The sequence below is a fragment of the Pelophylax lessonae genome (genome assembly GCF_965119305.1).
Source record: "Pelophylax lessonae genome assembly, chromosome: 8".
Lineage (NCBI taxonomy): Eukaryota > Metazoa > Chordata > Amphibia > Anura > Ranidae > Pelophylax > Pelophylax lessonae.
Window position 1 is genome coordinate 160,898,219 of NC_138775.1, and position 14,089 is coordinate 160,912,307.

Here is a 14,089-nt window from a genome sequence, read left to right on the forward strand (position 1 = left end):
TACATGATTGCTAAACCTACCTGCATCCATCTGCTACTGTCTTACCTTCAAGTGTCTGTCACCTACCACCTCCACTCAACCTGTCTCTTAAATCTTCATCACTGTGTTACTACATACATAAAGTCACTCTAGGAACCAGCTTGTTGAGTGTGTGTATTTACTAGCTGAATTAAGACCTTCCACACATGATGAGTCATAGAGGTTGGGAATGGTATCTCAGCATCTCTCTTACATGACTACTGAAGTGGAATATTTCTGCAGCTGAAAATCCACACCATACATGAAACGCAGGAGCGTTACAGATTGAACGAACCTACAAATGGATTCAGCAGAAATAACCACTCAGGTGACACAATTAAAACAGCAAGTAACTGCGTTAATACACGCACTTGCTGAATTAATAGAAGACTACGAGAAAGAAAGGCTGAGAAAATGGGAATGCCATTATCCGTTTCCTCTCGGATTCCGGCCGTTAACCCCGTTCCTATGGAGGTAGGAACCATACGCCCACCGCTATCAACTATGGAAAAAGCCAAAAGACGATATGAAAATCTCTGCTTGTACTGTGCATCCCCAGATCACAAGATAAATCTCTGTCCCCTAGTCAACAAAAAGAAGGGTGAGTGTTCACATGTCCTCCTAGGGGGATTGACAACTTCATTCACTACCCCTTACATTTTTGTTTGTTTGACATTACAGTGGGACCAGAATAGGATTACTACTAAGGCCATGATTGACACAGGATCTTGTGGAAATTATATTGATATATGTTTTGCTGCTTCAAATAAAATTCCTATTATTTCTAAACTTAAACCTGTCTCAGTAAGTCTTATTACCGGTGTTCCATTATCCTCTGGTCCAATCACCGATCAGACACAAGCACTTCTAGTCACTATTAACGAGTCTCATAGGGAGACTACTACCTTCGATTTAAAACCTTCACCCCACTTTCCCATTGTGTTGGGACTTCCCTGGTTACACACACACCAACCAACCATAGATTGGAAGGAACGGTCCTTGGCCTTCCTCTCTTGCTATTGCGAGGAGACGTGTATCCTCCCGTCTTCCGGGAAGATTCTGTCTATGGTGACAGATGAGATTGCACCACTATGTTATCAGGATCTTTCTGAGGTTTTTCTTGAGAAAAATGCTCAAGCATTACCTCCTCATCGAGACTATGATTGTAGGATTGATCTACTCCCAAATAGCAAATTGCCGTTCGGTCATGTTTATCCTCTTTCACAGGATGAACTTTCCCATCTCAAAACCTATTTGGATGAGAATTTGGAAAAAGGTTTTATTAGACCTTCCACTTCTTCCACAGCAGCAGGACTCTTTTTTGTTCGCAATAAGGACTCAAGTCTCAGACCTATCATCGACTACAGGAAATTGAATGCTATCACAATAAAAGATCGCTATCCTCTACCGCTTATCCCTGAGCTCATTGAGCAGGTGCGTGGAACTACCTATTTTTCAAAATTGGACCTGAAAGGAGCATACAATCTCATTCGAATACGTGATGGAGACAAGTGGAAGACTGCATTCAGAACCAGATACGGATTGTTCGAATATCTTGTGATGCCATTCGGGCTATGCAACGCCCCTGCAGTTTTCCAACGATTTATAAACAATATTTTTAAAGACTTACTAGATGTCTGTGTTGTGGTATATCTGGACGATATACTTATATATTCACGATCCCTGTCTGAACACATAAGACATGTAAGACTTGTACTATCGAGATTGCTTGCACATAACCTTTATGTGAAACTGAAGAAATGCTTGTTTCATAAAGACGAGGTACTCTTTCTAGGCTACATCATATCCAAAACAGGAATCGAGATGGACATGAGTAAAATATCCTGCATTCAGGATTGGCCTACACCAACCACACGCAAGGCGCTACAACGATTCCTGGGATTTTCAAATTTCTACAGGAAGTTCATTAAAAACTTTTCTGCTATTGTGAGACCCCTCACACAGCTCACTAGCATAAAAAAACCATTCAAATGGTCAGAAGAAGCCAATAAAGCTTTTCACTTGTTAAAGACAAGGTTTACTTCCGCTCCCATATTACGCCATCCAGACCCATCCCTCCAATACATTCTGGAGGTAGATGCGTCAAACATGGCAGTAGGAGCAATACTCTCCCAACGACCAACCCACACTTCACCACTTCATCCAGTTGCCTTTTTTTCTAAATCCCTAAGCAGTCCCGAGATAAATTACCCCGTGGGTGAAAAGGAACTGCTTGCTATAAAATTGGCTCTGGAGAATTGGCGACATTTACTCGAAGGCACCCAATTACCAATAATTATATACACGGACCATAAAAACCTCCAATATCTTCAGACTAGCAAAACTCTCTCGCACCGACAGGTACGATGGTCACTATTCTTTCTAAGGTTTAACTTCCTAGTGACTTTCACACCTGCAGATAAAAACAAAAAGGCGGATGCACTATCACGACTAACTGAAGAAAACTACTTTGAAATCCCTTCCGTTCCTATAATACCTCACAAACGCATTATTGGAGTTGTCCGTTCCTTGAAGGAAGAGGTTTTGCATGGTATAAGTTTGGATTCACCCCCACCACAACTAAATACTGATGCAGAAGGCTTCCTCTACTACAACGACAAACTTTACATACCACCTACCCTACGCACCAAGATCTTGGAATTATCTCATGATGTGCCTATGGCAGGACATATGGGTATGACAAAGACTCTTAATTTGATTTCCCGGCAATTCTGGTGGCCTGACATGAAAACAGCTATACAAAAATTTGTCTCTTCATGCAATGTTTGTGCCAGGTCCAAAATTGACACTACGAGACCATCCGGTCTACTATGCAGTCTACCAATACCCCAAACTCCATGGGAAGTTTTGTCCTTGGACTTCATCGTAGAATTGCCTCTTTCCAAAGGATTTAATACCATCTTGGATGGCACATTTCATTGCTATTCGCAGACTACCTTCGTCCAAACAAACGGCAGAACTCCTGATGAAACATGTCTTTAGATTACATGGTATCCCAAAAACTCTTCTGTCTGACCGTGGATCCCAATTTATTTCTAAGTTCTGGCAAGAACTATGTCACATACTACGGATCGAGCGGAAGCTCACTTCTCCTTACCATCCGCAGACCAACGGACAGACTGAAAGAGTCAACCAATGCATCGAGCAGTATTTACGTTGTTACACTTCTTACCAACAGGATGATTGGGTGGATCTTCTCCCTCTGGCAGAATTTGCCTACAACAACGCAACCCACAGTACAACCAAGCGGAGTCCGTTCTACTTGAACTATGGGTTTCATCCCTCTATTCTTCCACCACGCATCCTTCCTTCAAACAACCCAGTAGCCTCAGACTATCTTACCCAAATAAAGGATTCTCTGGGTTTATTAAATACTACCATTGCACACGCTCACAGTCAACAAAAGAAGTACTATGATCTTCGCAGAAGACCTTCTCCACAGTACACTATCGGGGACCTCGTTTGGCTCTCAACAAAAAATTTAAGACTGAAGATCCCTAGCAAAAAGCTTGGACCTCTGTTCTTGGGACCTTTCCCAATCAAAAAACTTATTGGAAAAGCTGCAGTACAGCTTACATTGCCAATAGACCTTAAAATCCATCCCATTTTCCATGTGTCGCTACTGAAGCCCCATGTTCCGGACCACGGAATAAGGCCTAATATTCCACCTCCGCCTCCTGTACAAGTTGAAGGTGGAGAAGAATACGAGATAAAAGAGATTCTGGATTCTCGTATCTACAGAAGAAGACTTCAGTACTTGGTTAGATGGAAGAACTATGGGCCCCAAGACGACACCTGGCTAAACACCTCTGAAATACATGCCCCTAGATTAATCCGCAATTTTCATGCGAGATACCCAGACAAACCAGCTCCAGAGGCCTTCAGGAGCCGGCCTTAAGGGGGGGTATTGTAATGTTCCGGTACCTTTGGTACCCTAAATTACTCTTTTCACAAGTGTATACGCCCCACCATTCTCTTTTGGAAAGGTGCGCATACACCTTTAAGACTGAAGCTGTCATCACTCAGCGCCGGACTAGATGGCTATTTAAAGCGCCGGTTCTCACTCACATGTGTTCGTTCAAACACCCTTACCTGGATGCTAACTTGGCTTGAAGCTTTCGTGCTTGCAAGCATACCTCGCTGACGGAACCTCGCTGCGCTGATCCCTGCATCCCGCTTCCGGATCATCCGCTCCTCCTGAACCAACCTTCGGCTGTATTGCTATTACAGCTAAGTACCCCGCAGGGGAACCCTCTATAAACTTATACTAAGCTTACACTATCTAGCTCTGCATAGTAAAGACTATTTTTCACATCTGCATATCTAGATTGCTAGCTCTTAAGACTACTGCTACTTATTCCTGCACTGGGTTGATCTCTCTTGTATGTCCACCTGCTACTCTGTCATCTGCTACCATACATGATTGCTAAACCTACCTGCATCCATCTGCTACTGTCTTACCTACAAGTGTCTGTCACCTACCACCTCCACTCAACCTGTCTCTTAAATCTTCATCACTGTGTTACTACATACATAAAGTCACTCTAGGAACCAGCTTGTTGAGTGTGTGTATTTACTAGCTGAATTAAGACCTTCCACACATGATGAGTCATAGAGGTTGGGAATGGTATCTCAGCATCTCTCTTACATGACTACTGAAGTGGAATATTTCTGCAGCTGAAAATCCACACCATACATGAAACGCAGGAGCGTTACAAAGACTCACTATGCCTCTAAGAAAATACCTTTGGGTATTTTCAAAATGTGGTAATTTTGTGCATGTTTCTACTGTCCTGGAACTCGAAGGTCTCCGAAATTGTGATAGGTAGTCAAGAAAGATGTGTAATTTATGTCCCTTAAAAGCCTGAAGGTATTCCTTGAATTTTATAATCTTCTATATGGTAAGGCTGCAAAAAAGTCTCACACACTATTATACCCAAGAGTAGAATAATGTGTTTTGGGGGTGTAATTCTAAATATGCCCATACAGTTACATATAGTTACATAGTTACATAGTTTTAAAAGGCTGAAAAAAGACATCAGTCCATCCAGTTCAACCTATGATGCGCGTGCGTGTTTGCTGTTAACCGTACATTGTATACCCCTGTATGTTGTGGTCTTTAAGGTGCCCATCTAATAGTTTTTTTTAACTATTGATGCTCCCTGCTGATACGACTGCCTGTGGAAGCAAATTCCACATCCTTACTGCTCTGACAGTGAAGAACCCCTCACGTATTTTAAGGTTAAACCGCTTTTCCTCTAGTTTTAGAATAAGTTCAGTGCTTGTAATCTTTCCTCATAGCCGATGCCCTCCATTCCCCTAATTATTTTGTTGCCCTTCTGTGGACTCTCTCCAGTTCCAGCACATCCTTCCTGAGGACCAGAGCCCAGAACTGGACAGCATACTCCAGATGTGGCCAGACCAGAGTCTTGTAGAGTGGGAGAATAATCTCTTTATTTCTGGAGTTAATCCCCTTTTTTATACATGCCAGTATTCTGTTGGCTTTGCTTGCAGCGGCTTGGCATTGCATGCCACTGCCAAGCCGGTTGTCCACTAGGACCCCCAGATCCTTTTCCATCTTAGATTCACCCAGAGGTTTCCCCCCTAGTGAGTAGCTTGCTTTCGTGTTTCTGACGCCCAAGTGAATTTTACATTTTTCAACATTAAACCTCATCTGCCATGTTGTTGCCCACCCCATTATTTTGTTCAGGTCCGCTTGTAAGGTTTCCACATCCTGAATAGAAGATATTGGCATGCTTAGTTTAGTATCATCCGCAAATACTGAGATTGTACTAGATATCCCCTCCTCTAGATCATTTATGAATAAATTAAACAGGATTGGTCCCAGGACAGAACCTTGGGGGACCCCACTTTCCACACCCGCCCAATCCGAGTACTCCCCATTAATCACCACCCTCTGGATTCTCCCCTGGAGCCAGTTCTCTATCCAGGTACTCACCCAATGGTCCATACCTACATTCCTTAGTTTGTACAGTAAGCATTTGTGGGGAACTGTGTCAAAGGCCTTTGCAAAGTCCAGATACACCACATCCACAGACTTACCTTTATTCTAGGTGGCAGCTCACTTCATCGTAGAAGGTTAATAGATTGGTTTGGCAAGAATGATTTCTCATTAATCCATGCTGATTACTACTAATAATATCGTTTTCATTACTAAAGTCTTGTATGTGGTCCCTTAACAACCCCTCCAAAATCTTGCAGACTACTGATGTTAGGCTGACCGGCCTATAGTTACCCGGGATATATCTTGGCCCTTTTTTAAATATTGGTACCACGTTGGATTTTTTCCAATCAGCTGGCACCATACCCATCTGTAGACTATCCTTATAGATCAAGAATAATAGTCTGGCAATCACCTGGCTGAGCTCTTGGCCCTTTTTCAAATATTGGTACCACGTTGGCTTTTTTCCAACCAGCTGGCACCATACCGTCTGTAGACTATCCTTAAAGTTCAAGAATAATAGTCTGGCAATCACCTGGCTGAGCTCTTGAAGAACCCTCAGGTGCAAGCCATCTGGTCCCGGTGATTTATTTATGTTAAGTTTCTCTAGTTTAGTTCTAAGTCTATCTTCTGTTAGCCATGGCGGTACTTCCTGAGCTGTATTATTTAGTTTAGCATTCCAAGCTGGGTTAGTGTAGCCCCCCAATTCTTTTGTGAAGACTGAAGAAAATAAATTATTTAACACTTTCGCCTTCTCTCTGTCCTCTGTGACCAGATTTCCTTAGTTGTCTTTTATGGGGCAAATGTGTTCTGGCCTCGCTTTCTTACTGTTTATATACTTAAAGAATTTCTTGGGGTTCTTTTTACTCTCTTCCGCTACATGTCTCTCGTGTTCTATTTTAGCCGCCTTGATTTCGCCTTTACATTTCTTATTACACACTTTGTAATGCTTGAATGCTTCCAATGACTCCTCAGCCTTGTATTTTTTGAAGGCCTTTTCTTTAGTATTAATATGCATTTTTATGTTGGAGTTTAGCCACCCAGAGTTTAGTTTTTCTCTTTTAAATGTATTTCCCTTTGGAATGCACTGGCCAATCCCTTTGTTTAGTATGCTCTTGAAGCACTCCCATTTTTCCTCCGTGTTCTTTGTTCCCAGGGTTCTATCCCATTCAATATTTTCTAGCAAAGAGCGCAATTTTGGGAAATTGGCTCTTTTGAAATTCAGTGTCCTTATATTACCCTTTGTCACGGCAATGCCACGTACTCACCTGCGTCTGGGCGCCTGCAGCGTTCTCGCAACAGAGTCTCGGTGCTTGCCGGTCACAGAGACACCCCCTCTGGGTCTGCAGTGGCTCCTTCTCCTCCCCTCACCTCTGAGGACTGCAGCAGCACACTGTCATGGCAAGATGGTGGCCGCCATGCGGTTACAGTGTTTTACACAGAGGGAGAGAGGAGAGTTGAAGATCTGGTAAGATCAGGTTCTATGAAGCAAACCAAGATGGCGCTGGGTCTCTGACCTCCCTTTATAGCCCCTGGCAGCCCCACCTACTGGTGGGAGGTGGCAGGTCATGTGATCCTGGCTCCCTATATAAACCAAGCACACCTTCCAGTCAGTGCTTGGTTATTTTCCTTTCTCCTGTGTGTCTGCTAATTGCATTGTCTGTGTTCCTGGTTCCTGATCCCTTCTCCCTCAGGTGGATACTCCTTGATTGCCTGCCAGACCTGACTCCAGAGTTGTCGACCTTACCTCCTCCTCTTCATTAAAGGCCTCCGTGCCACCACAGACCCTACGGGGCCCTGTTCCCACTTCCAGGGACTCCTGAGGGTCGTGATTGTAAGGGAGTGCTGTTCCACTGCAACTGGGTTCCCTCTCCACTGAAAGACCCCAGGTGGGTTGTGACACCCTTGTGTTTCCTATTACTATAATTAATACTGAAACTGATTGACCTATGTTCACTGTTTCCTAAGTTGCCCCGTATTTCTATATCCATGAGCAGGTCTGTATTGTTGGTAATCAGTAGGTCAAGTACCGCCTTGTTTCTTGTCGGTGCGTTCACCATCTGACCCATAAAATTGTCCTGCAAAACATTTAGGAACTGCCGAGCCTTTCCTGAATGCGCGGTTCCTTCTGTCCAGTCTATATCTGGATATTTAAAGTCCCCCATTATAATGACATTTCCCATCCTTGCTGCCAATCCTATCTGTAAAAGGAGGTCTGCCTCCCCCTCCTCCCTCTGGTTGGGGGGGGGGGGCTATAGCATACGCCCATTATTACCTTCCCTATAGTGCCTTCCCTTTTAAGTTCTACCCATAGGGATTCTGCCTCGTCCATAGCTCTATTATTAATATCATCCCTCGTATTTACCTGTACACTGTTCTTAATATACAGACATACCCCTCCCCCTTTTTTACCTTCTCTATCTTTGCGATAAAGGGAATACCCCTGAATGTTCGCCTTCCAATCATGAGAGTTGTCGAACCAAGTCTCTGTTATACCCACAAAATCTAAGTCCTCCTCAAACATCAGCAGCTCTAGCTCTCCCATCTTGTTATCTAGGCTTCTGGCATTGGTATACAAACCTCGTAATTTTGACCGGTTGCATACCATATCCTTATTTGATGTTGTTTTTAGGCTGCTGCTATGATTTTTCCCCATACCCACCTTGGATTTCGGAACTCTGAACACCCTACCACTAATGTCCCCAATTGTGCCCTCTGAATCTTGCTCCCCACTGGCTAATTCTACATCTGTACCCTTCCCCCCCCCCCCTCACCTAGTTTAAAAGACCCTCTAACTTTTTGGCCATCCAGTGTGTTAGAAATATCAATTTACTTGACATCTTTGTGTAATAAAAAATATTAATTTTCTTTCTTATTTTCCCAAAATTTGAAGCAGAAATCAAATATTCAAAATATTTACTATGCCTCTTAAAAATAGTTTGGGGTTTTTAAGTTTCAAAATGTGGTAATTTATGAGTGTTTCTACTGTCCTGGTGCTCCAGAACCTCCAAAAATGGAATAGCTGGTCGGGAAACAAGATGCAATGTGAAGTACATAATTAGTCTAAAATTAGTGAAAAAGTATTACACAGGTGGTATCCCCATACTCAAGAGGGGTAGCAGAATATGTTTTTTGGGTGTAATTCTAAGTAGGCCCATGATATGTGTTAGAAATATCTTATTAATTTAACTTTTGTATGAACAATACCTTTTACTCTTTCTCCAAAAACTTGTGACAAAAAATGTAAGCTACAAAAAAACTCAATATGCCTCTCAGAAAATATGTTGGAGGGTCTGCTTTGTAAAATATGGCCATTTTGTGGGTGTGTTCCCTGTTCTGGCACTTCAAGGCCTCAAGAATTGTGATTGGTAGTCAGGAAATCAAATGTAAAATGTATGTATTTTTTTTGTAAATTAAGTTGCGCTAAGTATGATAAATGGAGATGTAAAGTCCAAAAAGTCCCAATAATAGATGACGATGACAAAATCCTAGATGTAATCCTGGACCAGACTCCCTTAAGGGTATAAGCTTACCAGATTCAGGTAAGAGAGAAGCAGATGCTCTATATATCTTGTCACCTTGATAGAAGATCCAGGCCCACGTGAGCGATAGACTCAATGGTCATTGGATCATGAAAAAAATATATAAAAATACGCAATAGCGTAAAACCCAACAACTGAGTAAATATCACCACAATGTGACTTGAAGGATGAAATGTGTGTAAATTAAACCACCACCAAGGATCACTAATGACAGTGAACGAGTGTGTAGATAAGGAAATTAATTTATGTGTTAAATACCCCTTACCAAATAAAGATAAGGGTTAATGCAGACATAAACAATTAATGTATTCCAGCTGAAGTTGCCTCTTACCAGACGACAATGGTAAAAAAGCCAAAGTGAAAAAACAATGATGAGGAATAAGGTGTTGAACCATCACCAGCTAGATGAGCCTCTTACCATGTGAAAATAAAGACAAGTGTGTGCAAATCAAATTCCAATAAGACACCAAGATTCAGTACCGGAAAGAAACCAGTAGGGGTCGCCTCTTACGAGATCTATTAATCAACCAAGCCTGTATGATATTCAATGGTTGGGGGCCCGACCATAGACTTGAGCAACTGATCCTCAGATGTTCCCAAAGTTCACCATTAGAAACCAGGATGGAATGAGCAGTTATGTGCAGCCGCCGGCCAGACGGCTTCGCTCGCCCGCACTCTCTGGTCACGATTGGATGACGTCAGTACGCCGTGCCCTGACGACGTTTCGTCACAGATGACGTTTACATTTCAAAATGTACGTATGCCCCTTAAATGCTTGAAAGGTGCACCTTGGATTTTGGGTCCCTCTGTGCATTTAGGCAGCAAAAAAGTCTCACATGTGTGGTATCCCCTCTACTTAGGAGGAGTAAAAGAATATTTTTATGAGGATGATTGTATACCAATGCTGTGTGTGAGAAACAATTTGATAAAATGACTACTTTGGAAAAAAATATTAATTTTTACATCATTTTGAACACAGTGTCAAATAAATACAAACTCAAAAACTCAGCATGCATCTTACTTTTAGAGTGTCTACTTTCAAAAATGAATCATTTTGGGGGTGTTTGTACTGTCCTGGCATTTTAGGGTCCCAAGAAATGAGATGGGCAGTCAGAACATTAGGGTTGTTAAATTTCAAAAATACATTATATATACCATAGTTTGCAGACGTTCAATAATTTTCACACAGTCTAAATAATATAAACATATTTTCTTTTTTACCAAATAAATGTAGCAGAATAGATTATGACCTAAATGTATGAAGAGAAATTATTTATTTGTAAAATTGTATAACAGAAACTAAAGGAAACTTTTTTTTTTTTTTTTTATGTTTTATCTTTTTTTAATTTATATTGCAAAATAAAACAAACAAACAACAATGGTGACCGTGATTAAATACCACCAAAAGAAATCTCGATCTGTCTAAAAATAATTATATAAAATTCATTTGGTTACACTGCTGCATAGCTGAGTAATTGTCAAAGTATCAGAGTGCTGAAAATTGAAAAATGACCTAAACAGGAAGGGGGTTTACCATGCTGGATTTAAAGTGGTTAAAAAAACAGTAACTGTATTTGTTTTTGTTTCTAGGTAGTTGCAAAAGCCCTCCAAGATTACAACTTGCGGAGTTGACAAAGGAATTGGAACAAGAATCATTTCCCATGGGACATGTAGTACATTATCAATGCCGCCCTGGATATGCACGCTATGGGGCTATTAGATGGATCTGCACAGGAGGCGAATGGCTACAGATTTCAACAGGGGAATGCAAAAGTAAGCATAATGAGTTGTATTTGGTATAACAATAGATGTTCAAGATTGCTTTTAATATTATTCTAGTGCATTACATACATAGAATACACATAATTAGAGTTACTAAGTATACACAAAATAAAATAAATGTTCGTCCATTTAACCTTATATCCCATTCTATTGGGATGCAGCACTTTTACATGCATAGTTCAAAGAAACTGAATTAAGGCTTTTTTATGCTTGGTAATATACTTAGGTGGTGGTTTTGTATATTATTTTGAACTGAAGAAGATTCATGTCTAATAAATATGTATATTAGTAAGTTAGAAGGTTTAGTAAATCTTATTTAGTTTTGTATTGGTTGTAAACTTTTTTTTATACAGCTCCAATAACCCCTAATTTTCTATTCCTAAATTCATTTTTTTTTCATGCTTAAAGACATTCTTGCAATAATATCATTCACAACAATCACCTTGTTACTACATTGTTTTCCATAACAAAGACAAGGTTTGAAAAGGCACACAATAAACTGTCAGAATACCCAATCTAATGGGCCATACAAACTATACAATTGTCTTTAGATTTTTTTCTTTAGATTTACCAAAACCATATAATATGAGGTCAAACCAAAACACTTTCAATTTGTATGCAGTCAGGCAGGCTCTTGCACTACATAGTTGAAGGTAAATCTAAAGGAAATCTAACAACAAAAGTTGCATAGTGTGTATCCAGCTTAAGATTTCAGCTTTGGGTAGATGTTTTGCTTTTAGGTTACCTTCCAGAAAATACAGAGCTGAGGATATCTACAGCAAGAGCCATGTTGCTAGCTGGGAAATTCCATTAATGGTTTCACTGCCTACATACATATTCCTTTTGGGAGGAAAATACATTTTATAGAGCTTATTGCAAATATTGAAATCACTGTGTCATTGAACAAATTGTTTTCAACCTTGATCATAAAGATACGTGCCCTTCATGAATTATTTCAAAACAGCCTATTTAATTCTAAGATACTGTAAACATATGAAGGAGGTGATGGTAAGAGGCCCTGGACTAATGGAGCTGGCCTTGGGGTAGATGTTACTGTTTGAAACTTTAGGGACCAAAGGCTAATTTAAGGTGGAAGTATACCCTCCAGGTGCCAAAAATTAGGCCTTTGCCGCATGTGGTGCCTGAACACCATAACCAAGGCCTCGTGGTTACTCTTGCTTGGTGCAGGAACGGGGCCTGCTGGTAAGAATTCCATGCAAATTTGAAATCACATGTGCTATACAATTGCCAAAAATTGGGCCTTTGCCGTATGTGGTGCCTAAACACGTGGTGCCTAAACACCGTAACCAAGGCCTCATAGTTACTCTTGCTTGGTGCAGGAATGGGACCTGTTGGTAAGAATTCCATGCAAATTTGAAATCGCATGTGCTATACAAGTGCCAAAAATTGGGCCTTGCAGTTACTCTTGCTTGGGGCAGGAATGGGACCTGCTGGTAAGAATGTCATGCAAATTTGAAATCGCATGTGCTATACAATTGCCAAAAATTGGGCCTTTGTGGAAGGTGGTGCCTGAACACCGTAACCAATGCCTCACAGTTACTCTTGCTTGGTGCAGGAATGGGACCCGCTGGTAAGAATGCCATGCAAATTTGAAATCGCATGTGCTATACAATTACCAAAAATTGGGCCTTTGTGGAAGGTGGTGCCTGAACACCATAACCAATGCCTCACAGTTACTCTTGCTTGGTGCAGGAATGGGACCCGCTGGTAAGAATGCCATGCAAATTTGAAATCGCATGTGCTATACAAATGCCAAAAATTGGGCCTTTGTGAAAGGTGGTGCCTGAACACCGTAACCAAGGCCTAGTAGTTACTCTTGCTTGGTACAGGAATGGGACCTGCTGGTAAGAATTCCATGCATATTTGAAATAGCATGTGCTATACAAGTGCAAAAAATTGGGCATTTGTGGAAGGTGGTGCCTGGACACCGTAACCCCTCACAGTAAGCAGGGCACAGGGACAGGGTCTGCTGTTAAAAGTGACATATGACATTTAAACTGTATGCATCTGTTATACAAGTGCTGAAAAATTAGGCCTTGGGGGTTGGTAGTGAGCTAAACCAAAAACATTGTTGGAAGCTAGCAGAATCAAGGGAGAGGAATAGGATAGGCAGCATATGCAGTCTTCAAGGGATGGCAGACCACTAGCAAATTCAATCTGTTGCATCAGGGGCCTGATAGCTCTTGTTGATCCAGGACTGGTTAATTTTGATGAAAGTCAGCTGATCAACAAAGTCTGTGGACAGATGCACTCTTTTGTCTGTCCCAGTGGATGGGCAGCTGGAAAGGTCTCCAAGTCTGCTCTTGCACCTAGATAATCATGCACCATAGGATGGAGATGCTGGCGATGGTTGCTTTAACCTAACAGCCCTGGGTGCTGCTGAGGACAAAAGATCTGTTTAAAGGCATCAGTGAGCTGGCCGCCTTTTCCACCGCTCCTCCTTTGGCTGAACGATTCCTCAGAAACACGTCCGGAGAATGTTGACCTCCCAGTGTCTGGAAAGGCGATACACAATTTTTTTCAAGGCCTCCTCAAGATGTTTCATCCTCTGCTCCCTCTGCGAAGGCAGGATGAGCTTTGCAACTTTACCCTTGTAACGTGGATCAAGAAGGGTTGCCAACCAGTAATTATCCTCTCCTTGACAGCACAAATCCTCGGGTCCTTTTGAAAGGCTTTGCATAATCAGGGAGCCCATGCAACGTAAGTTGGAGGAGGCATGAGCTTCTGAGTCCTCTGGGTCACT

At 41.7% G+C, this 14,089-nt stretch overlaps 1 protein-coding gene across 1 annotated transcript in view; it reads left to right on the top strand.

The window, feature by feature from the left end:
- LOC309562078 (complement factor H-like) overlaps positions 1-14,089 on the top strand; it is a 194,258-nt gene that overhangs the window by 21,302 nt on the left and 158,867 nt on the right. Inside the window, exon 2 of the mRNA XM_082266195.1 lies at positions 11,134-11,316. Coding sequence (XP_082122321.1) covers positions 11,134-11,316 — 183 coding nt within the window. The remainder of the gene's footprint in view (positions 1-11,133; positions 11,317-14,089) is intronic.